General features: G+C 35.4%; 1 protein-coding gene and 3 pseudogenes across 1 annotated transcript; 1 reads left to right on the forward strand and 3 right to left on the reverse strand.

Moving 5' to 3' along the window:
- Positions 1 to 3,752: 3,752 nt before the first annotated feature.
- LOC148931911 (NAC domain containing protein 50-like) lies at positions 3,753 to 5,404 on the reverse strand. Its single transcript, XM_089064943.1, has 4 exons — positions 5,185 to 5,404; positions 4,661 to 4,938; positions 4,425 to 4,583; positions 3,753 to 4,205 (listed from the first exon to the last, which is right to left on the reverse strand). The coding sequence occupies exons 1-4, from the start codon at positions 5,402 to 5,404 to the stop codon at positions 3,753 to 3,755; spliced, it is 1,110 nt and encodes a 369-aa protein (XP_088921069.1).
- A 4,716-nt stretch (positions 5,405 to 10,120) lies between these two features.
- LOC125190304 (receptor like protein 24-like) lies at positions 10,121 to 12,815 on the reverse strand (annotated as a pseudogene).
- Positions 12,816 to 17,432: 4,617 nt separating this feature from the next.
- Positions 17,433 to 19,958, reverse strand: LOC148931912 (receptor like protein 27-like; annotated as a pseudogene).
- Positions 19,959 to 21,700: 1,742 nt separating this feature from the next.
- Positions 21,701 to 24,747, forward strand: LOC125202396 (uncharacterized; annotated as a pseudogene).

Below are 24,747 nucleotides of genomic sequence, written 5' to 3' on the forward strand. Positions count from 1 at the left end.
ATCTATCTACAGATGAAATTAGAGGACTCCATAGAAAAATTAGAGAGCATCCACATCCACAGAGTAAAAAGTGAAATATAACAACTATAAAATAGTATTACAACTGATCTAAATAGCAGATGCTTGCAGGCTGTTAATGATAGAATGTAAATTAAAACTCTAAAGAATAAAGATGCTTGCTTATAGCATAGAAGATCCATAAAAAATAGTCAAATTAGAGAATTATAGAATTAGAGAAATATAGCAAAGATTACACTAATAGAAACTAAGATCCTGATACATCAGAGAGTATCCAAATAGTATAAACAGAATTATATCAACTATAAAAGGGATTTGCAACAGAGAAACAATAAGAAAGAATCATAAGGAATAAGAAGTATGTGAGCTTCGAATCACAGAGGATAGTCAGAAGTAGGAAGAGTCATATACCAAAGGAAGAATATAAACTTTATGTTGGTCTGAAATGTGTTGCAAGGTGAGCAAAGAAGAAGAAGATGGTATTTATAGAAGTATGTTTGCAAAAACACCACAGAATATAAATAAATCAGCTTTGGAAAACAAAAGTAATGATTAGTAAGACCTTTCATATAACAAATAACAGAAAAAAATAGATAAAAGAAAGAATTAACTAAAAAAAATACTACACAAATCATAATTACATGCTAATATTCATATATAGGTTATTTATTGGGACTGCTAAACAGGTATATAAATATTGTGAATATTTATGCAATCTATATTAAATAGAGCCTATTAATTGGGCATCTGACAGCCATAATAAATGAGTAATACAATGTGTTCCCCTATTAATATTAACCCTATTTTGCAGGAGTATACACAATAAAAAGAAGAAAACCTAATGAAATATTATCAAGATAGAGGAGTGAGAACAGTAGCTGCAACCAATAGAAAAGGAGAAAACTAAAGGTTGCACGCCTATAAACCTCTTCATATCTGCAAGATAACACCAGAATATGACAGAAATAAGAGGAAGAAGAAAGGATACCAAATACATCTTATATTGAAGGAGAATGAAAGAGAATAAAGGGTGCAATCATTACAGCAAGAAGGCACAATAGCTGATGCACGCCTAACCTTCTTGGTATACTCTACAAAGTACTCCCTCTGTCCCATTAGAAATGCAACGTTTTCCTTTTTGGGTTGTCCCACTATAAATGAAACGTTTCCTTAAATAGAAACAACTCTCTCTCTACTTTTCCCTCTCTCTTACTTTACTCTCTCTTCATTTACTCACAAAATAACAATGCATAAAATCCCGTGTCGGAAACCAAATGTTTCATATTTATTGGGACGGAGGGAGTAGATAACAGAAGATGAAAAAAGCACTACTTCAAAAAAGGTAACTTCACTCAATAGATTATACTTTAACATATAAATCATTTTTACATTAACATACTTCTTTATTAAAATAATGTTCATATTAGGCTGTTCATATAATACGTATACAAATGCTGCTCCCTAAATTACAATTGATATTTTAGTTGTAAAAATGAAGCTATATAATTTTTGGATATGGTTCATGTTATTATCCGTATGAAAGCTAATATATTTTTCATTTGTGTTAAGGATTGGAATTGCAATCCGATTCATATTTTAGTTGGAAAATGAAGCTATATTATTTTTTGATATGGTTCATGTTATATATGAATGCATGGTAACATATTTTTCATTTGTGTTCAGGATTGGAATTGCACTGCATCATGGTGTAATTTTGTCTCTCAAATCGTATTAAAAAATTTGTATATATGTAATGTTCTATAAAATATACTCCCTCCGTCCTACTTAAAATGCAACATTCGAGAATCGGCACGGGATTTTATATAGTGTTGTTTTGTGAGTTAATGAAGAGAGAGTAAAGTAAGAGAGATGAAAAAGTAGAGATAAAGTTGTTTCCATTTAAGGAAATGTTTTATTTTTAATGGGACAACCAAAAAAGGAAAATGTTGCATTTTTAATGGGACAGAGGGAGAGGGAGTATCTAGTCGTAAACTTGTAATAGAATAGGTTTAACTACGCAAACCAATGAAACCATTAAATAAAAAATAAAATACAAAACAGGAGACAAACATTGCAAACATAAATTGCTTTTATATGTAGTGCAACAAAAGAAAAAAAAATGGATGAAATAAGAAAAGAAAAAAGAAAACAGAAACAGACTTCATTTTCCCGCCCAAATCAGTGCCACGTGGCATGCTAAAAAACTGGAAGTTTATATTTGTATAGATTTTATAGTAGTAATATGCATAAATATAATGATTTAGTTGAGTATGAGAGTCTACTCGCCCAAAATAGAAAAAATAAATGTCGATAATATTTTATAAATGATCGAAAATAGAAATTGGACAATAATTTGTTGACAAAGGGAGGAAAATAGCCTAGACATCAATATATGAGGTGCCGAGTTCGAGTCCTCTTGACATTAATTGTAATTTCCTCATTTTTTAGGAGTTTATTTGTAATTTTCTCCTTAATATATGAGTTACTTTTGTTTTCTGTTTTAAAAATGAGCAAAATATAATTATTAGATGTTAGAATTACTCAAGCATGTTCGTCAAAATAGCAATATCGTTGTAATCCATTGGATCTTCTACTACTACTACTACAACAAGTAATATTCATTTCATCAAATTATGATCAGTAAAATACAATAATTTTTTGAATTTTCATTTGTTTTAATTGTCTCATTCGAGTATAAAATGATATCTTTGACTATGTTTAAAATATTCATTCTCAATTAAAACAATGAAAGTATGAAAAGAAATCGATTTGTGGTGATTTCGAACATCACCAAAAAAGCATCGAATTGTATGCAAGTGACAGAATTGAAAAAATAAAACTTCATAATTTAATAAATCATTTTCAAGCTATATAAAACTGACTAGAACTTGACTAAATTTGTAATTATTATTATTATTATTATTATTATTATTATTATTATTATTATTATTATTATTATTATTATTATTATTATTATTATTATTATTATTATTATTATCTCCACCCAAATAAATAGATCGAATTTGATGCTATACGAGTTTTAACAAAAAATGATTGATTTAGTACGAGAGTAGGGTAGAGAATTTGTTGGCCAAGTAGTATAAATGATTATTAAATTAATATATATTGTGATAATATATTGAGATAGTATATATACAGTGAGATAAACAATTTTTATGATTATATCAAAATTAAATAATTATTTTTGACAATGAATGAAGTATTATTTGAGTACTAAATAATTATCGTATTGGACTTTGACTCTTGGATTCCACATAATGGCCCTAGTTATTGAACTGGTAGCCATAGGCCCATTTCTGTAATCAAAGCCCAATAAATAAATAGCTACGATCAGTCTAATAATTAAATATAAATTAAATATGCTCAAAATTAATATACATTTGATTTATTGACAATTTATTTGCTAATCATTTCTAAATACGCATTTATACCTCATTTTTAGTACCTTGGTTATATTATACATTCTTGAAAAGGTTCGTTTATCCCATGGACAGATGCAATAATACGCAAATCATATTGATTTTTTATATGCAATAATTTGTTAAAATATCATCTTTTTCTAGCTAAATGTCTTGATTGTATCCGCCAACTGTTTGTTAGATTGCCTAATTGAAAGCTGGGATGTTTGGAGGAGCAGAAGTGTTTTACGAAATTTTTAAGAGAGATACGATCACCTACAACAACCTCAAATTCAGTATTCCCAAATGACGTTCCTATTCACGTCTTTCCTTGGTTAAGGCATCGACCCGAGATTGAAGAATGTCGATCATAGCTTGCGCTCTCATCACTTCAATCTTCAGCCTCTCCCTGTCCATCGAGATGTCGATGATCTCTTTCTCTAAGTTGCCGATGAACTTGAGGTAGCCGGGAGGGACGGATTTTTCCAGTTCCGCCGAGTTAAACATGGGCGTGCTTCCCGGGAGTTTGTCGCTCGCGCCTAGGGTCTCTAGAAGGGGGATCTCTACAGGCAGGGAGTTGGTTTTCGTCATCATCATTGTCGAGGTGGAGTCCTCGGATCCGTTGGCGATGCTGAAGTTTGGATCATCGCGCTTCGGTCTCTTGACGTTGTCCAGGGAGAGGTGCTCCAGTTCGGGTGCAGGATCCCTCTTCGACAGCTGGAGAGGGACGCTGGGGGTATCGGCCGGGGCTACGAGAGGCTGCACATCCTGCAAAACATTTTGAGAGAGATTGTTAGGAATACAGTAATTACAAGATCTCATGCTGCTAAAAAAACTCGAATTCACACGACAAACGTGCTTTTAACCGCGTCTAATTTACATTTTTATCTATTTTCGTTACTTGAAAACATAAATTTCGATGCAATTAATCAACAATCTAAACCATAAGAGAGTCTTGCACCAAAATGAACAAAACATGCACAAGACCTGTTCGGTGTTTGTGCAATCTCCGCGCACCTCATCTTCCGCGGGGACCAAAAGCGGGGCGTCCTCATCCCATTCCTCTTCGATAAACGGGGCATATCGGTCCCCATTAGGTGGTCCGGCGCCACTCTTGTGGAAGATTTTACAGAGCACAAATGCATTCTAGTTGACAAAACAAAGACAAGAATTTCATTATTTTTTCTAAAGTTAGCATAAAATCACTGGGAATCGATACACACCTGTAGAACGCCTGCGTTTCCCAGTTCTGTGTCGCACAACCGGTACTCGTGCATCACCCAATCAGTCCGCTTTCCATCATGGACGCGCCCGATGTGGAAAACGAGCGTTTTCTTCATTCCAATGGACTCGTTCTTATGTTTCACCGGGCGATCCTTCCCGGTCGCCTTCCAGTACCCTTGCCCAGTGGTGCGATTTAGGCGGGATCCACTCCCGTACTTCTTATCCACAGGGCTAAAGAAGTACCACTCCAGATCTCTCGTCTTCAGCAACGAATACTCTATTTAGGCAACAAGATTATCATTACAATACAGAAGCTAGTTAGAAATCGACGAATGTGTGTAACGAACCATGCACGCGCACGCACGCACACGCACACACGCACACGAACACTCATTCACAAGTTCATTTCTTCATCTAAACTTGAAAAAACAGAAATCTACAAAGACTACAGCTTTACATCAAACAAAGCATGAATCTGCAACAATTACTTTAAAAAATATAAAAAGATTGAATCTTTTCATACCATCAAGCTCCCATGGCTCAGATTTGTAGACATCAATTTCACTAACCGCTTCAAACCTGAAAGGCATCCCACAAACTTTCCTCCTCAAATAATACTTCACCAACTCCTCGTCCGTTGGATGAAACCTGAACCCGGGCGCCAAAGATGTCGGCGGAGGAGCCCCCATCACCGCCACTGGCGCCGCCGCTACCGCCACCACAATGTCCTGCCCCATTTCCATCCCCAAGATTATATTTTTAACAAAACTACACCAAACCCACAAACAACACACACGAAATTGGTGGCAAGAAACCCCTTTTAACACTTAAATGCACTAAAAATGCACACGGAACAGGAAAATAAAAGTTGGTTTTAATGGAAAAGAGAGCAAGAAATATTGAAGGATGGAAGAGAAATGGAGTGTGTGAGTGTGTGTAGATGAGCTGTTACTAATTGTAGATGAGAAATGGAGTATTGGTAATGTGATATATATAATGTTACCATAAGTTTCAAATTTATGTATTTCCCCTTGTACTTTGTAACAATTCTATATCTCACCCTTCTCCCTCGAGCATAACGAGTATCAAACTTTATTTAAAAGCCCGGATGAAAAAAGTGCACTAAAAGGCACAAACCAAGAAAAAAAAGTAGGGTTTTTTAATGGAAAAGAGAGCAAGATTTGAGAATGGCTTTCAGGGATTGCACAGAGGCGAAATGAAATGTTGAAAGGGATTTTGGATTGGTTATTTGGGAGATTTTTTACCCAAATTGGGGTGCGGATTTTGGCCAAGAGGCTCAAGAAATGGAGTGCGTGAGTGTGATATATATAGTGTGATACAAAATTACTCGTATCAGTATGGATCGGTCCGTTCGCGGAAGATGTTTCCGTCAAGCAACCCAGGCCAACCCTAGCTAGGGTTTGAGAAACAAGAACGATAAAAATAAAAGGGAAATAAACTTGGGGATAATTTTCGTAATCTTATTAATGAATAACGAACCCCTTTTATAGTGCTAAGGACCCTAGGGTTGGTTCGACTCTCTTATGCATTCCGGGAAAGAACCAACAAAGAAAACCCGTAATGGAGCTTATAATCCGCTCGACCCAATAACTAATTCAAAATAATAATAATAATACTAAAAAGAAAGCAACAATAATTAAATAATCCAAGTCTAATTAACTGACTAATAAGAGACGAAGTCTCTGAAGCGCGCGGGCGTCCGCCGCTGCCTTCCACTCTTCCGTTGTGTCCTCGCTTCCGTTCTCCCACGCCTTCCACTTCCTTCCGCCTCCTCTTGTTCCCGCTGAGCTATCTCTGACCCTGTTCCTCCATTCATATCCTCTGGCTGAGCCCTCTCCTCTATACCTGTATCATAGTGTGTCATTAAGTTTCAAATTTATGCATTTCCCCTTATACTTTTGTAACAATTTTGTATTTCACCCTCCTCCTTCGAGAATAACGAGTATCAAACTTGAATTTAAAAGCATTACTATTATTTATTTACATCTTTATACTCTATTACTCCCTCATTCTAATAGAATATGACCAATTTCTTAAAACGAACAAAAGATTTTATATAGCATTATTTTAAAGTACGTAGTAATGTTTTCATGTTTATAAATATATAATCTTGTTTATGTCAAATTAAAATTAAATTGTGACATTTGCACGGTTGTCAAATGAGGTTTTTTTTTAAGAATCTGGGATTGACCTAGGTCGGGTCGAACATACATTGTCGACTGAATCTATTATCGGTCTATGGTATTAATGGAAACTATATAAATAAGCCTCTAACCCTATTTTATCTCTGCCTCCATTTCAACCATTTTCTGTTGTGCGATTTCATTATTTAACCTAAATGGCGGAAGACGATGTAAGCAAGTCGGCAGCGACCTTCTTCAACCTACGAATTCCGATCTCATGAGATATGTTATGAAACCCTATATAATTCCTTTATTATACGTGTTTGACTATTGGGTTGATTACATCTCACGTCTGGTATCTAATATATGGTCTATCCGTTTTACGTAGTTTGCAAGTTATTGCGTGGAGGCATAATTTACTAAAGGACACTAAAGATAACCGCGTCAGATTTTTGTGAGGAAAAGAATGGTCTTTGTCGTATAGCACGATTATTCTTTGAATTTTAAGCTATTACGGACATATAGTTTATTAAGCGCGCGACTTAGATAATGGTTGTGAATTCATATGAATATACAAAATATTTTGTGATTATAGTATTCTTTAATTTTTAAAATAAAACTTATATTTTTTATTGCTTAGTTTTGTTGATATGTTAATGTACTAGTTTTTTATTATAATTAAAAGAGAATAATTTAATTGTTCAAAAATTAGGAATAAATATTTTGAAAGTTATATTGTGATTGTACCGTTGCCATAGTCCTACCTGGATTACAATTCAATAAATGTTAAATTATTAGTGAAAAGTCTTCCATTCTTGTCTTTTATGAGTAGTTATTTGGGATGAGAAAGAATCATCATCATCTTTTATACTTAAGCAAGAAACATTTATTGCAATTTTCCATTTATTATTCTTAGTTGTCCATTATACTTTATTAGTTGGACTAAAATTAAATAATTTGGCAGCTTATAATCATTTTCAGTTATTTTTTAAATACGATTGTCATTTTATAATAGTTGACATTGTTTTTCATTTAATCGACAGTTTCCATGAGGACGAGGGAGAGAAAATGTGATAAATAACATTTACATAACTTTTGAACCGAGGATTATTTTCTATAATTTGTTTGATTAGATTGACGATAATATATAGAAATTATAAGAATTAAAAAAAAAAACAAATTTGATCATATACAATGACTACATAGAATAAAGTATATGGAAATTATAAAAATTTAAAAGAAACAAATTTGATTATATACAATGGCGAGTTAGGATTTTAACGATGGGAAAGATAAATCAAGGCTTCACAAATTTAATAGCCGCGAGGTAAAAAATTAGAGGATGAATAAGGGAGTATTGACAACGTCAAAACAATCGGCGTCAACGTCGAAAGAGTCGGTAAAGGTTACGAGAAAAAGAATTGGAAATAAGCACGAGATAGATACAGATGAAAAGATAAAGTATGATATGGGGAAGCAAGAGCCGACGAAGATTGACAAATGTATATTGTAAGGGAGGAAGCATAAACTTAATGATTTGAAACGACTTTAATTTGCTAATAGTGAAATCATGATTGATATAACAAATTATTAAATTTGTTTATATACAGTAACATTTCTAATTTATAAAGTTGTTGGATAGGCTGACCTCTTTTACTACGATAATAGATAGATATACTAGGTTTATTATACTTGTTTAAGTCCTGTTAATTGATGATCATATTTTCTTTTTAGTTTATTCTAAAAAAATGTATATTTTCAGCCAAAAAATATTTCTTCTCTCTTCTAATTAAAATATTGAATTATATTATACTTTTGATTTTAATTTAAACTTTATTTAGAATCTAGTGCTACATAAGAAAATGGTCATTTATTTTAAATAGACAGATAAGTAAGTCTATATATTTAAAAATAAAATTTTTCACTATGTAAATTATATCAGTAATTTAATATGTAAAATAATAATTGTAAAACATTTTAGCAGATTATGTATTTAAATCACGAATCATATACAATGAAGAAAAACGAGGTTGGTGGGACCGAATTAAAACATCATATATCTCGAACTAATTAGATTGCGTGACAACTAATATACAAATGCATACAGACGATAATTTATTCAATAATATAAGTTACATAATATTATTTACACAACAATTATTCTGAAATTTGGACTTTCATAGAAAAGAAAACAAATCAGAGATTACGTATGGGGGCATAACATGCGTCCATTCAATGCACATTTTCATTTGTGAGTATCTACAAATTAAAATAAATAATTTTTGTGAATATATCAAAATTACTATTTTTAATAAGGGAGCAAGTATTATTTCATGAGAAACGAATAATTATTGTATTAGAATTTCTCTATTATTATTATTATTATTATTATTATTGTGTAGAGAAATTAATATATTGTGGTAGAGTATATTTTAAGAGTATCTATAAATTAAAACAAATAATTTTGCAAATATATCAAATTAACTATTTTTAAAAAGGAAGCATGTATTATTTGAGAAACGAATGATTACTGTATTAGAATTTCCCTCTACAACCCTTATTATTGGGCCAGTTCTACAGGCTCACTTATTATAATCGAAGCCCAACATATAAACAATGTGTACGCCTAATAAGTTGAGAAGAGCCCAAACCTTAAGAAGCCTACAAATTGATCCATGAGCATTGAACAACCTAATTATTACATTAAAAATTTATTATTCCCCAAATTAATATTCATTTGATTCATTGCCAATTTGCCATGTTACTCTTTTTTTTAAAGAAGATAATGTTACTCAACATGCCTTGATCATTTGTAAATACACATTTATACGGCTATACCTCATTTTTAGTACATTGGTTTTCCTTGTTTTCTTTTTAATTACTCATAAATATAATAATTTGCTTCTATGTTATTGAATATCGATTATATAGTATGATATACTTTTTTGGAGAAGAAAGTGATTAGCTTTAACATATTTTATTTTTGTTTTAACCATATACTAACATGAACGTGTTACTAGGGGATGGGTTTGCGCTAGTGCGACCCAGTGTCCCGCTTTAAGTGAGGCAATTTATTTTGAGAAAATAAAATAGGGAATTGAATAGAGAATAAAAGAAGAAAGGCTAAAAATGTTGCCTTATTAAAAGAGGAATAGGAATTACTTATACTAAAATAGAGAATTAAAAAGAGAATACAATAAGAAAGAATAAATGTATTGCCTTATTAAAAAAAGAAATAAAATCAGTTATACTAAACTAGAGAATTAAAGACAGAATAAAATAAGAAAGACTAAATGTATAAAGGCATTGCTTAAAATAAGATATATTACAAAAACACAATCACGACAAAAGTTTGGAGCAGTACACGAAAAGAAACACACATTGCTGAAACAAAAGTACACACCACAAACATATGATCATTAAACACAAGCCAAATCACACAGTAAACCTTTACTGATGGCGTCTCCTAAGCCCATTCCTCCTCTCTTCTCTTCTCTCCTTCTCTTCTCTTCTTCTTCTTACTCTTCTTTCATGTCTTCTTCTCCTTCCTCTCTCGTAGAATATCTTGTCAACAACCTTCTTCTATCTTCTCAAAGTATCTTTCTCTCAACCTCCTGCAAAATAACAGTGTCCATGCAATGCTTCCGAATCCCACAACATAACCAAGTGCAGCGAACACATATTCCCACTCAATCTCCTCATCTTTTGATTCTGAATCGTCTGATGGCGATGGACCAGGTGGATAATGGTTGAAACTTCCGTTGAGTGGGTAACCAGATAACCCTGCGTTTCCTTCAAATGAATCTGCCGAAAACGTTTGAAACTGAGTGCCAGTTGGAATCAGTCCAGTGAGATGATTGTATGACAAGTTCAAAACTGAAAGGAAATTGAGTTTGGCAAGATCCTCTGGTATTCTCCCGATGAGCTTGTTTGAAGAGAGGTCGAGCGACCCAAGCACTCTCAAGGCACCCAATGATCTCGGGATTGCATAACTGAGAGAGTTGTGGGATAAGTTGAGAAGATAAAGTGAGCTAAGATTGCCAATTGCATATGGTATTTCTCCTTGAAAACGATTGGAAGACAAATCAATGGATGTAAAGTCAGGCCAAATCTTCACAATCTTCACCTCTACACTTTTCACAGTTATAGTCACCTCATCCCGATATAAATCGTTTGCACTCAAAATATCGGAGGCTGAACGGTTTCGCTTTAAATGTGCCTGACTTGGTAGCATCATTCCTCTCCAACTTGAGAAGTTTAGGGAATCAAGAGTGCCACTTAAACCATTTGAAGATATATCCAAAATTTGAAGATCCGGCCAACTCTTACCACATCTCAACTCTCCATGGAATCGATTGGAGCGCAACACAAGAACCTTCAAGCTCTCTGGCAACGCCTTACAAGGGAAACTATCATCAAAGTTGTTGTTTCCAACATTCATCACTGCTAATTCATTACAATTTGCCAAAGACTTTGGAATCTTCCCACCTAAGTTGTTATCACTAACATCAAAGGTTTTTAGGGCACACTCCCCAATTATTGCATCAGGGATAACACCACTAATGTTGTTTCCCCTGATATTGAGCACCTTAAGGTAATAACTTTCTCCAAGTAGGCATGGAGGTATGCTACCATCGAAGTTATTGAAAGACAAGTCGAGAACCATGAGCCGAGATATACTGCAGATGGAGGTTGGGATTACTCCGGCTAGGCTATTGTTTGCGAGAAACAAGAAATTGGCAAAATAATAATCAGATTCGTTTGCATCTGGACGTAGTAAGGGAAACTCACAACTCAAAAGGTTAGAGTGCAAGTCTAGTGTTTGAAGAGAACCCGGTATATGGTAAGGCTTTTGCAAATCTGTTAGAAGATTAAGCGAAAGGTTTAAAGAGATCATTTCAGTTCCCCAAATCCAACTAGGAATATCCCCTTGCAAATGATTGTTTGAGAGGTCCAAATCTGCCAAATAGGATAGATTTCTAAGATTTGGGAAATCATGCAGATTGCAGGATGACACGTGCAATATATTTAAGTTGGGAGGGAATTCATGCGAACTTGAACTCATGTTGGTTGTGTCAACTGACAAGTTATTGTTTGAAAGAGTAAGTTCCGAAAGACTTGTGAGAGTTTGGAACTTATTCAGCTCAAAAGTGCCATTGAACAAGTTGTCAGAAAGCTTGAGACTTGACATGTTTTGAAGCTGGAAGAAGAAGTTAGGAATAAGACCTTCAATCCTATTGTCACTCAAATCTAGCCAACCAAGGTTAGAGTGGTCTACAATGGAAATCTCTTTGATTTGTCCACTGAATTGGTTGTTGGATAGATAGAGAATATAAAGTGAAGGTAGGGCAAAAAGATGGCGAGGAATGGTGCCGTTCAACGAATTGTGGCTTAGATCTAAACGATTAAGGTTTTTAAGACCTTTAAAATGCAAGTGAGAAAGTGAGCCTGTTAGATTATTATGATTAAGATCTATCAATTCAAGATTCTTGCAGTTATGAAATGAAGGAATTGAACCAGTGAGAAAGTTACTTGACATATCCAAGTCAACTAGCTCTGTTAGGTTGGCCAGCGTGGATGGAAATGGTCCCTTGAAACCAGAAATTTTCATATTAAGGTATCTCAAATTAGGGAGACGATGGAATTGGTTAGGAATCTCACTTGTGGTGAAGTCATTAGAAAGGAGATTAAGGTTCGACAAGTATGTCAACCGAAAAAGGGCTGATGACTCACCAATTCTGCCAGAGATGCGCTCGATGCTAAGGTCCAAACTGATAACGTGCCCCGAGTCATCACATCCCACACCTCCCCATTCGCAACAATCACCCGTCTCATTCCACATCGCCAAACGCAGTGAAGTGGAAGAATTGAATTTTAGTTAGCTCTTGAGCTCAAGTAACAATTTTTTTTGATCATCGAGGCATTGGCCATCGACAAATACTACAAAGAAGGCCGAAAAAAGGAAAAGGAGAAGCGAAGAAAGAGCCATTACAATGAATAGGTGTCTAAAAACTTGAGCTTAGACACTTGCTTTAAATATGCAAGTACTAAGAGGATATATATATGTATTTCAATAATTTACAATTATTGGTTTATGAACGAGACAGCTTCTTCGTTGCTCACTTGCTTTTCTTAACCCATTTTACACGTTATAATAAGTCAAAACTCAGCGCATGCTTTTCAAAAGCAAATAGTATATGCTTGTCTCTATACCTTATTTCATAATTTTATTTAAAACATGTTAAATTAAAGTCTTATTAGTCCTAAGTGCTAACAAGTTTGAAATTTTAATTCATAATACAGGTATGGTTTTTCCAAAGACTTTTCATTAAAAAAATTAAGTGGAATTTTAATAAAACTTTGCCAACTTGTAGATCACATATTTATTTTCTTGAATCATTTCGAAAATAAATTTTGAATCTCGAATTTGTATTTAAAGGAAAAAACTTTGGAATTCTTTTTACGGTTTAACAATAGAAGAAGTCTGTACAAAATTACTTTTAATTTTGAAACATATATAAGCATTACTGTTGTGTTGATTGAGAGTGTAATGATGAGTCTCAATTTTTTCCACAATTTAATTGAGAGAATGTCGGTTTGTTTCATTCTACCTTTGGTAATTCTAATCTAGGCCAACGCGCCGCCATCCTTTTTCACTGTTCACTTTTAATGAATTAACAAAATTTGATTTGCTTTTCTATCGACCCATCTTACACGCAATTTTTAAGTCCAAAATTCACACTTTGCTTTTTTAATAATAGTCATTTAAACTAAACAAATTGTTTTAATTAGGTAAATTTATAAGGTTTAAAAATAAAATATTGAATTACGAAGTTAAATTTTGGTCAGTCATATTGCACGTCGAAATTTATGTGAAACTGTTAGTGACATACATGACAATCACAATTTAAGATGTGGACAAATTGTTAAATAAATCACTAAAGATTATTAAATTTTAGTTCCTCTGATACCGTCATATTAGTATTATTATTATATCTCTATTATTTAGTTTACTAATGATTTATCATATCTTCTATTTAGGTTATTATTGATTTACCGTATCTTTATATTTTCTTGTTCCTTAAGTTAGAGTTTTTACTCTTTAGTATTATAAATAAGACCTATTGTTATTCTCATTAGGCAATCAATGAAATAATCGTTTATCGCCTTTCTTGTTTTGTTTATCGTTTTTCTGCAAATTCTAGTTGTCGACGGGATATCGCCTCCCGGGACTTCTAATCTATCTTCCGGCATCGCGTTAAGGAGATTATCCTTAACAAATTGGTGCTTTCATGACGGTAAATTAAAAGATAAATACTTGTTCTTTCATTGATTGATTAAAGAGAATAACAATAGCCCTATTTATAATAGGATTCTAACCTAATGAGCAAGACAAAAGATATGAAAAAGATATGCGATCCCTAAATATCTAACTAAATAATGCAACTAAATAATAATGCAAGATACGAAAGAAATATGGAATAATAATAATATTATGACTGTATCAACTCCCCCATGGTTAAAATACATGGTGGAAACCACGACACAATGAAGAGAGTGGACAACAACAGTTTTGGCGAGATATCTCCCCTGGATCAAAAACATGAGATCGTAGTTTTTTCCGCCTATAACCGACTATCGTGTGACAAAGATATCTCCCCCTGGATCAAAAACATGAGATCGTAGTTTTTCCCGCGTATAACCAACTATCGCGTGACAACGTATGTGAACTATTATGCATGTTCCAATAATTGCTTCAGACCTCTTCCAATTGCGATCAAAACTTTGGTATATATGGCCTCCTGGATCAAATATACAAGACTGCCCAGTCCCATTATACACTTCATTCGGCTCCATAAATACTTCATTTGGCTTCATAGATTCCCCAATGATATCAACACCAAGAAATGCATCGGTCCTTCTCCCCTCTTCCCCCAAAACCAAAGACTCTTTCTCATCAACTCGGTCTCGATCCTTGATTGCACCATTAATTTCAATCCTATCGTTCCCCTCGCCAAGGTGCTCAAACTCCACTGAATCGACAGATTCAATTGGAACCGAAGTGTGATCACCGTAATCCTGAAAAAACTCCAAATGGTGAGGAAGAACTTCATCGTCATCAACACACACCTGATTTGAGCTGCACGGCGGTGGGATCATAGCTAGATAGATCATAGCTAGAGGGGGTGGGGCAACCATTAGCATCTCATCTCTGTCATAGGACTTGCGATTGAAGAGCATGACTTCGTTGCAACACTAATCTTGGACTTCCTTTACAATGGCATCATCGGGTACGACGGCAGCGTTCATTGGGCATCCTCGGTACGACTGGACAACCACTGCCGGTAGTGGCGCTGCTGAGCAGTGGTGACTCGTTAGTGGAAAACAGCCGGTAGCGGGCTGAATCTGGGCCTGCTTTTGCGGTTGAGTGTGCGGTGGGTGAAACCCCGCGTCGACTAATGGCGGGTGGCCTTACGGTGGTTGTGGGACAGCAGATGCAACCGGCCAATCGGAGGACTGTTTGTAGTATGCGTGCTGCTCAATCTCGTCCAACTTCTTGTGTATTCTGTTGCAGGCAGCCATTATCTGGTCACATAGGTAAGATAGATAGATTTCATTGTTGGAAGTCATGGTCACTTCACGATGAAAGCACCAATTGATAAGGGTATTTCCCTTATCACGATGCCGGAGACGATAAACAAGAAGTCTCGGGAGGCGGAATCCCGTCGACAACTCAAGCTTTAAACAAAGTACTAAAATAAAATAGAAAGAGACGTAAATTCATATATTCTCAATCATGGAATGAATATATGAATATATGAATTTACGTTTCTTTCTGTTTTATTTTAGTACTTTGTTTAAAGTTTGAGTTGTCGATGGGATTCCGTCTCTCGAGACTTCTTGTTTATCGTCTCCGGCATCGTGATAAGGGAAATACCCTTATCATCCTCCCATCTTTTTCAAAAACTGAAATTATAAATCATAAAGTTTGCAATTTCGCAATATCTTATCAGCTTCCTTTTCTTCGTCTTCTTCATAATATTTGTCGATGGACAATGCCTCGATGAACAAAAAAAGTTTTTACTTTTTTCTATGTTTATGGAGTATTTTTTACCCGCTCAATTTTTATGACCAAAATCCAGACTTTTGTTTTTCTTATATATAGGGTATAGTAGTTATTTAAATAACATAATTTGCTTTAATTTGAATAGTTTTAGTTTTGGTCAATCATATAGAAGTTCAAATTTTGGGGGGAAAAATACTAAAATAAATTATCAGTCTTATCTCACCGGATTGTTAAAAAGCTAAATAAATTACGAAAGATTGTTAAATTCCGATTCCTCTACACTTTTCAAAAACTGGATTATGTATATTACAAAGGTTGCAATATTTGCAATTATATCATCCATGTCATTTTTCGACAAAATATCGAAGAAATATGCGATGATGAAGCAACTTATTTAAAATATATTTATTGGCGAGTCTGGAGCGAATTTCGTCTGATAGTATAACTTATTATGAAAGAGAATAACTATTTCTAAGATGTATAATTATTTATTTGGATATTGCATATACTTATAATTAGAAATTTTAAATTTTATTATCGATTTACTTAACAAGATTACACATGCGGTGGCAAACTAAAGGCTGCACTTTGTTCAAGGAATTAATGTAAAACCCGAAAGAGAAAATATGCGTCGCAATTAAAATGGTCTAAGCCCGTAAATTATTTGGGCTTAGCCCAGTTCAGGTTAGGCCATAGTTTGGGCCTTTTATGGGCCCATGGTAGTGGAACGAACTAGGCTGTGTTTGATGGGCTTCATGTAGATTTTGTATAGTCTTATTTATCTTGAGGTTTTTCTCATTAATATTAATACTCCCTCCGTTTCACCATAGTTGAGGCGGAACTTTTCGGTACGGAGTTTAAGAAAGGGATGTTGAGTGTGTTGAATAAATAGATAAAATAAGTAAGAGAGAGAAAAAGGTGGAGAGAATAAAGTAGAAAGTGAATAAAGTAGAGAGAAAAAAGTAAGAGAGAGTAAAGTAAGAAAGAGAAAATAATTACTATATTTGGAAACGACTCAACTATGAAGAAACTTCCCAAAATGGTAAAATGACTCAACTATGGTGAAACGGAGGGAGTAATATTTTAGTTTTACTTTCAAATGTTTAATGAAAAAAAGAGAATATACATGATAAATACCTTGTGTAAATACTAATCATAAACATTGTTCTCGTCTAGTCCATGTTGCTATTGCATTTGTTTTTCATTTATCCATTTAATATAATTCTAATATCCATTTAATATTTTTTAATTTATAGCATAATGGTAAAAAAGGGAATGTGACTCACTTATAAAGAAAACGAAAGGGGCATTATTTTAGCATTTGTTTTTTTCATGTAATTCTAACTATTATTGTGCATTGCTTTAGTCTCGTACAAAACTCCAAACTGACACCTGCACAATCATATTGTTTAATATTTATAAAATACTCTCTTCGTCCCCCAATTACTTTGGCTGCGGTATGGGTTTTAAGAAATTGGAAGGAAAGTGAGTTGAAATAGTTATTAAAATGTAAGTCTCGATTTTATATATTAGTTTAATAATAAAATGTGAGTTAGATGAGTTAGGAGAATGTGGAGCTACTTACCATTTACAATAAAAGTGAAAGAAGACAATTAATGAGAGACAGACGAAAATGACAAAAGTGTTCTCCTTCCTCTCTCATAAAATATCTAGTCAGCAACCTCCTCTATCTTCTCAAAGTATGTTTCTCTCAAGCTTCTGCAACATAACAGTGTCCATACGACGCTTCCTATTCCCACAACATAACCAGAAGCAACAAACATATATTCCCACTCAATTTCCTCATCTTTTGGTCCCGAATCGTCTGATGGCAATGGACTAGGTGGATGATGGTTGTTGAAACTTCCGTTGAGTGGAAACCAGATAACCCCGCGTTTCCTTCAAATGAATTTGCTGAAAACGTTTGAAAGTGGCTACTGGTTGGGATCGGTCCAGTGAGATGATTGTAAGACAGATTTAAGAATGATAGGAAATCGAGTTTCGTGAGATCGTCTGGTATTCTTCCGGTGAGCTTGTTTGAAGAGAGGTCGAGCGACCCAAGCTCAGTCAAGGCGCCCAATGATCTTGGGATTGTATCAGTGAGAGAGTTGTGAGATAAGTTGAGAAGATAGAGTGAGCTAAGATTACCAATTTCATCTGGTATATCTCCTTCAAAATAATTGGAAGACAAATCAATGCATGTAAAGTCAGGCCAAATTTTCACAATCTTCACCTCAATCCCTTTGACGGTTATATTCACCTCATTGTGGTAGTAACTATTGGTAGGTAAATAGTTAGAGTTAGAGTGGTTGAGCCTGACATGTGTAGAACTCTCAAGCATCATTCCTCTCAAACTTGAGACGTTTAGCAAGTTCAAACGACCACTGAAATTATTTGAAGATATATCCAGAATTTGAACATTCGGCCAACTTTTACTACATCTCAAGTCTCCTTGGAATCTGTTGGAGCGCAACAGCTCCAACAGAAGTATGCGCAAGCTCAACGACAACATGCAAGGAAAAATATCTTTGAAGTTGTTATTTCTAACATTCATCACCTCTAACTTCTTACAATTTCCCAGAGACTTAGGAACCTTCCCGCCTAAGTTGTTGTTACTAACATCAAAGGTTTGTAGGCTACACTCACTAGAAAATTGATCAGGGATAACACCACTGATTTTGTTTCCCCTGAGATTGAGAGCCTACTTCACAAGATTTTTTTTTATTTCACAAGAAGGTATGCTACCACTCAAGTTATTGAATGACAAGTCGAGAACACGAAGTAAATATGCATTGCAGATGGAGGATGGAATCATCCCAGTTAGTCTATTGTTTGCGAGCATGATAATAGAATTACTGGAATTTGGAGAGATGGGAAACTCTTTCAAACCTGTCAGTAGATTGAAAGAAAGGTCCAAAGAGTCCTTTTCAGTTTCCCAAATCCAACTTGGAATATCCCCTCGCAAATGATTGTTTGAGAGGTCCAAATCATCCAAACTGGATGCATTTCTAAGATCAGGGAAATCGTACAAATTGCAAGATGACATGTGTAACACCCTTAAACTGGGATATCCATGGGAACTTGAACTAATGTTGGTTGTGTCAATTGACAGGTTGTTGTAAGAAAGAGTAAGTTCTGAAAGGCTTGTATAACTTTGAATGTTATTCAGTTTGAAAATGCCATTGAACAAGTTGTTAGAAAGCCTGAGAGATGTTATGCCCCGAAAATGGAAGAAGTTAGGAATACGACCTTCATCCTATTACCACTCAAATCTAGACTATAAAGGTTGGAGTGGGTCGTAATGGGAACTTCATTGATTTGTCCACTAAATTGGTTGTTGTATAGAAGAAGGTGAGAAATTGAAGGAAGGGTAAAAAGATGGTGAGGAATGGTGCCGTTTAATGAATTTCGGCTTAATTCTAAATAGGAGAGGATTGTAAGACCTTGAAAATGCAAGTGAGAAAGGGAGCCCATTAGTTTATTATTGCTAAGATCTACTATTTCAAGATTCTTGCAGTTATGAAATGAAGGAATTGAACCAGTGAGTAAGTTACTTGTTAAGAAGAGAAGAACTAGCTCAGTTAGGTTGACCAACGTGGATGGAATCGCTCCAGTGAAACGACAATATGGCAAACGAAGGTCTCTCAAATTTGGGAGTCAATGGAATTGGTTAGGAATCTCACCCGTGAAGTCATTTGAGGAAAGGTCAAGCCTCGACAAGTATGTCAACTGGAAAAGGGCTGATGACTCACCAATTCTGCCAGAGAGGTCCCCGTAGTAGAGGTCCAAAGTGATAACATGACCCGAGTCATTACATTCCACACCGTACCATTTACAACAATCACCCCCGTAGTAGAGGTCCAAAGTGATAAAGTGACCCGAGTCATCACATTCCACACCGTACCATTTACAACAATCACCTGTCTCATTCCAGTCCAAAAGACTAGGTGGAATGGAAGAATTGTATTTGAATTCGCTCTTGAGATCAAGTAACAACTTTTATTGATCATCGAGGCATTGGCCATCGACAAATGTTGTGAAGAAGACGAAGAAGAAAAGGAAGAGCATAAGCAAAGAAACTGCCATTGCAAAGAAGAGGATATGTGTTATGGTTGGAAATACACTTGCTTTAAATATGCATTATGGGAAGACAGCTTCTTCGTTGCTCACTTGCTTTTCTTAACCCATTTTACACGTTTTAATTAGTCAAAGCTGAGCACTTGCTTTTCAAAAGCAAATAGTATATGCTTGTTTGTAGTAGTATAACTTATTTCAAAATTTTAAGTAAAAATGATGTTCAAGAGTTGTAATAGTATTGGAACATATAAAATTTTACAAGCGTATAATACTGTTTTTAATGGTTGACAGACTAAAGAGTCCCACTTTTTTCACTGTTGATTTAGAGACTGTCGGTTTGTTTTATTCAATTCCACAAGTAGGCCCACGCGCCGATAACCTATTTCTAAGTTCTTAGTTGGGATATTGACATCTAATATCACGAAACATTCAAAAAGTTGGGTTTTTCCCCACGAACTTTAAAATTGACAAATAATATCACGAACTTTACCCTGAGTTTGTTTTTTCCCACGAATGAAAAAATTCATGTTATTTTAATAGATTGAAGAACAATTTTTTGGAGGGTGTGCTTCAAGAAAATCTATCTTCAAAGATTGAAAAAATTGAAACTTTCAAAATTGTTATCGAGAAATTACGAAAAAAATCCGTATCATAATATTATTTGTGGGAATTTTTTCATTCGTGGGAAAAAATAAACACGGGGTAAAGTTCGTGATATTATTTGCCAATTTTAAAGTTCGTGGAAAAAGTCCAACTTTTTGAAAGTTTCGTGACATTGGATGCAAATATCCCTTCTTATTTTTACTTTACAATAGAGTTACAAAATTTGATTTGTTTTTCTCTCTGCCCATCTTACACGCTCAATTTTGACGTGAAATCACGAAAAATTTGAAGGATTTTACATAAAATACATTTTATAAATCAGGCATGAGGCGTATTCTAAGCAATTTAATAGCTCTAGTTTGGCTATACTAATAAATTTTGATTTGATCCATTTTCCATATTCGTAGCAATCTAATTAGAAGATATGCAAAAAGTTCACAAATGGCCTTCTGTAAATTATTTGGGCCCAGCCCAGTTTCTGTTACCCTGTATTGGGCTTCTTGGCCCATAGAAGTGGATCGGACTAGGCTGAATTTGGTGGGCTTCATGTAGATATCTTAAGATTTTTAACATGACATATCTCCGTCTTCAAAAATAACTTAATTTTATCACTTTAGACCGTCAATCAAAATTAGACTAGTTCTTAAAATAAAATGTTTTAAACCAATAATAACTCTACACATCATTTTAAATCAATAATAACTTCTACTACATTTTCCCTGCTATCTTTTTTTACCAAATATGCATTAAAACTAGTGCTATTTAGAATTTTGTATATTTTTTATGAACGGTAAGAGTAACTAATTTCGTCTTTCAGATTAACTTTAAGGACAATTTATTTTGACTATATATAAAGTCAAGATTTTGATGATACAACTTTAATAGTCATTGGTCCAATGTAATGATCTCATGTTATTTTATCCTATTCACAGAACCTTGAAATTTCAACCTTTGGGAATATTAAATGTTGATTTTTGCACACATAAACTCTTTAAGAAATGAAGAAAATTTTGACTACTCCTCCACAATTACTAACCTATGAATTAGTCTTCCAATTGCATGTCACTCTCCAATACAACATACATAAACAAAACAAATGAAAACACTTAAATTAAGACCTCAACACCTTTCAACCATCATACTCATCACCATGCTTCCCAACTTTCTCTTCCTTACCATACTCTCCTCCTTCATTTTGACTCATTCCCATAGCCAATGCATTGACTATCAAAAAATCTTGTTGCTTCAACTCAAGAACGAGTTGATCTTCAACTCTTCCCTCTCATCCAAACTATCACAATGGAATCAAACCGATAACTGCTGCAAGTGGCAAGGCGTGGGGTGCGATGACGCAGGCAACGTCGTAACCCTCCAGCTCAACAATGAGTCCATTTCCGGTGGAGTCAATGATTCATCGAGCCTCTTCAAACTCGAGCATCTCCACAAGCTCAACCTCGCTTACAATGACTTCAACCGCGCTCCCATCCCAAAAGGTATTCGCATTCTAACCAATTTGACACACTTGAATCTGTCATATGCCGACTTCGGCGGCCAGGTTGCTGCAGAGATTCTATCCTTGAAAAGATTGGTTAGTCTCGATATATCAAACGATTACAGGGGAAACGCTCGATATCATACTTTTTTACTCAACATGAACCCTTTAAAACTAGATCACCCGAATTTGGAGATGCTTGTTGGGAATCTAACAGGGCTTACAGAGCTCTATCTTGATGGCGTCAATGTTACTTCCTCTCACGAGAGGAAAGAATGGAGTCGTGTGATATCATCGTATTTGCCTAACATCACCGGGCTGAGTTTGTGCCGGTGCTCTCTGTTTGGCCCTCTGTCTAAGTCCTTTTGGCAACTCCGTTCCCTTTCTGTTCTTCGACTAGATCTTAATGATCTGTCAAGAGCAGTTCCGGACATGTTCGCCAGTTTTTCGAGTTTAACCACTTTGAGCCTTGTTGGGTGTGGTTTGGAAGGCTTCTTTCCTGAAGTGATATTTGGTATTCCAAGTTTGGAAAATCTTGATTTGTCTCATAATAAACTGCTTAGCGGAAGCGTACCACCGTTTACTAAGTCAGGGTCTATTAAGTCTATGAGGCTGAGTTTCACTAATTTTTCGGGTTTGATACCAAGTTCGATTAGCAATCTCAGGTCGTTGTCGGAGATAGACCTGTCCGATTGCCACTTTACCGGTTCTGTTCCTTCCACATTTTCTTCACTGACTAAGCTAACTTATGTGGACTTGTCTAATAACTCTTTCACAGGCTCACTTTCTTCAACCCTTTTTCGAGGTTTTCCCAATCTTGTTTATTTGAACTTGGGTTTCAATTCATTCTCTGGTGGCATTCCTCCCTCTGTGTTTCGCCTTGCTTCATTGTTGGAACTTCGTCTTAGCAACAACCGGTTCACTGGAGTACTTGAAGAATTTTCCGTTGTGAACTTGTCTAACATTGTTACCATAGATTTGAGTAGTAATCGGTTGGAGGGACTTGTTCCGGGCTCTTTCTTCCAACTTCATAGCCTTGAGTATCTGGATCTATCGAAAAACTCATTCTCTGATGTTAGAAGCCTTAATTCAAGCAGTTATGGAATTTCCAAGGTTAAAGAGGTTCACCTTGCCTCATGTGAATTGCATAATTTCCCCGATTTTATAAAGTATTCGGACGTACTGGAATATCTGGACCTATCAAACAATCGGATTGTTGGAGGGTGGTTGGATTTGGAGACCACAACTCCGGTTCTTGAACCTTTCAGTTAATCTTCTGAAAGATTTGCAAAAGCCGTACCATATGTCTGCTTCTCTTCAGTTCCTAGACTTGCACTCTAACAAGCTTCGAGGCGAGCTGCATTTTCCAATCCCACACGGATCCGAACTCTCATCCATGTCTCTTTCCAACAACAGTTTGATCGGATCAATTCCATCTTCCCTCTGCAATGCTACAAGCCTCCAAATTCTTGACTTGTCTGTTAATGAATTGAGTGGCAGTATACCCTCATGCCTACTTGTAAACATTAGATTGTTGGATTTGGGGCGAAACAACATCACCGGTCGCATCCCTGATAACTTTTCTCGCGGTTGCAACCTTCAATATTTTGATGTTAGCAACAACACTCTGCATGGGGAAATCCCGAGGTCCCTCGAAAGTTGTGAGTCGTTGCAGTTCTTAAACATCGGAAACAACATCATGAATGGTAGCTTCCCTTGCATGCAGTCGTTGAGTTTGCGTGTTCTTGTGTTGCATTCCAACAGATTCCATGGCGAAGTGACATGCCACGCAAGCTGGCCTGTCCTACAAGTTGTGGACATATCTTGGAATAGCTTCGATGGAAGTCTGGAATCGGTGAACTTTTCTAGTTGGAGGGCGATGGTGGTCGGGAGTGAGCCACAACCCAAGTACGAGAATTCGGGCTATTACTCGTTCGGGAGCTTTAGCGTGACCTTAACCATGAAAGGGATAAATGTGGAGTTTGTTAAGATTTGGAAGGACTTCACTACCATAGATTTCTCTGGAAATAACTTCCAAGGAGAGATTCCAAGTGCAATTGGTGATCTTATCTCGCTTCGTCATCTCAACTTCTCCCACAATGCTTTCGGTGGAAGCATCCCGAAGTCATTTGGGAAGTTGAGGAAGCTTGAATCACTCGACCTCTCTGGAAACCAACTAACAGGGGCGATCCCAGTGGAACTTGCGGAGCTCACATTCCTTTCAGTCGTGAATCTGTCCTACAATAAGTTAGTTGGAGAGATTCCAAATGGGCGTCAGTTGCAAACATTTTCAGCTGATTCCTTCGCGGGAAATGTTGGACTGTGTGGCTTCATTCTCAACATAAGCTGCGGGAGTACCGATGGTGATGGTTCATTAGTACCAGAGCATGAGAATGCGGGGGAGAAGAGGGAGATTGAGTGGGGATATGTATCTGCTTCACTTGGATATGTTGTGGGATTTGGAGGATTTGTATGGGTACTTTTGTGTAGTCTAAGATTTAGAAAGAAATATTTTGACAAAATAGATGAAGTTGTCGACGAGATATTGTTCCGATGGAAATAATAAGAAGAGAGTTGATGAATCAAGCTATAAGAGACAATGGTGTTGGTGTTTACTATTAGGTGTGTAGTTCATATGTACTATGTGTTTGTGTTATTTAGCTAAAAACCAATTAAATTTAAGCTTATGTTAATGCAGACATT

This window comes from Salvia hispanica, chromosome 2 (assembly GCF_029641045.1).
Source record: "Salvia hispanica isolate PSC_SH4W2 chromosome 2, Shi_PSC_v1, whole genome shotgun sequence".
Taxonomy (NCBI): domain Eukaryota; kingdom Viridiplantae; phylum Streptophyta; class Magnoliopsida; order Lamiales; family Lamiaceae; genus Salvia; species Salvia hispanica.

Excerpts from the sequence above, each read along its gene's own strand:
- LOC148931911 (XM_089064943.1), bottom strand. The coding sequence starts at position 5,404 with ATGGAAATGGGGCAGGACATTGTGGTGGCGGTAGCGGCGGCGCCAGTG. Across the intron at positions 4,939-5,184 it reads TGAGCCATGGGAGCTTGATG|AGTATTCGTTGCTGAAGACG; the intron begins GTATGAAAAGAT and ends TTGCCTAAATAG. Across the intron at positions 4,584-4,660 it reads GAAACGCAGGCGTTCTACAG|AATGCATTTGTGCTCTGTAA; the intron begins GTGTGTATCGAT and ends TTTGTCAACTAG.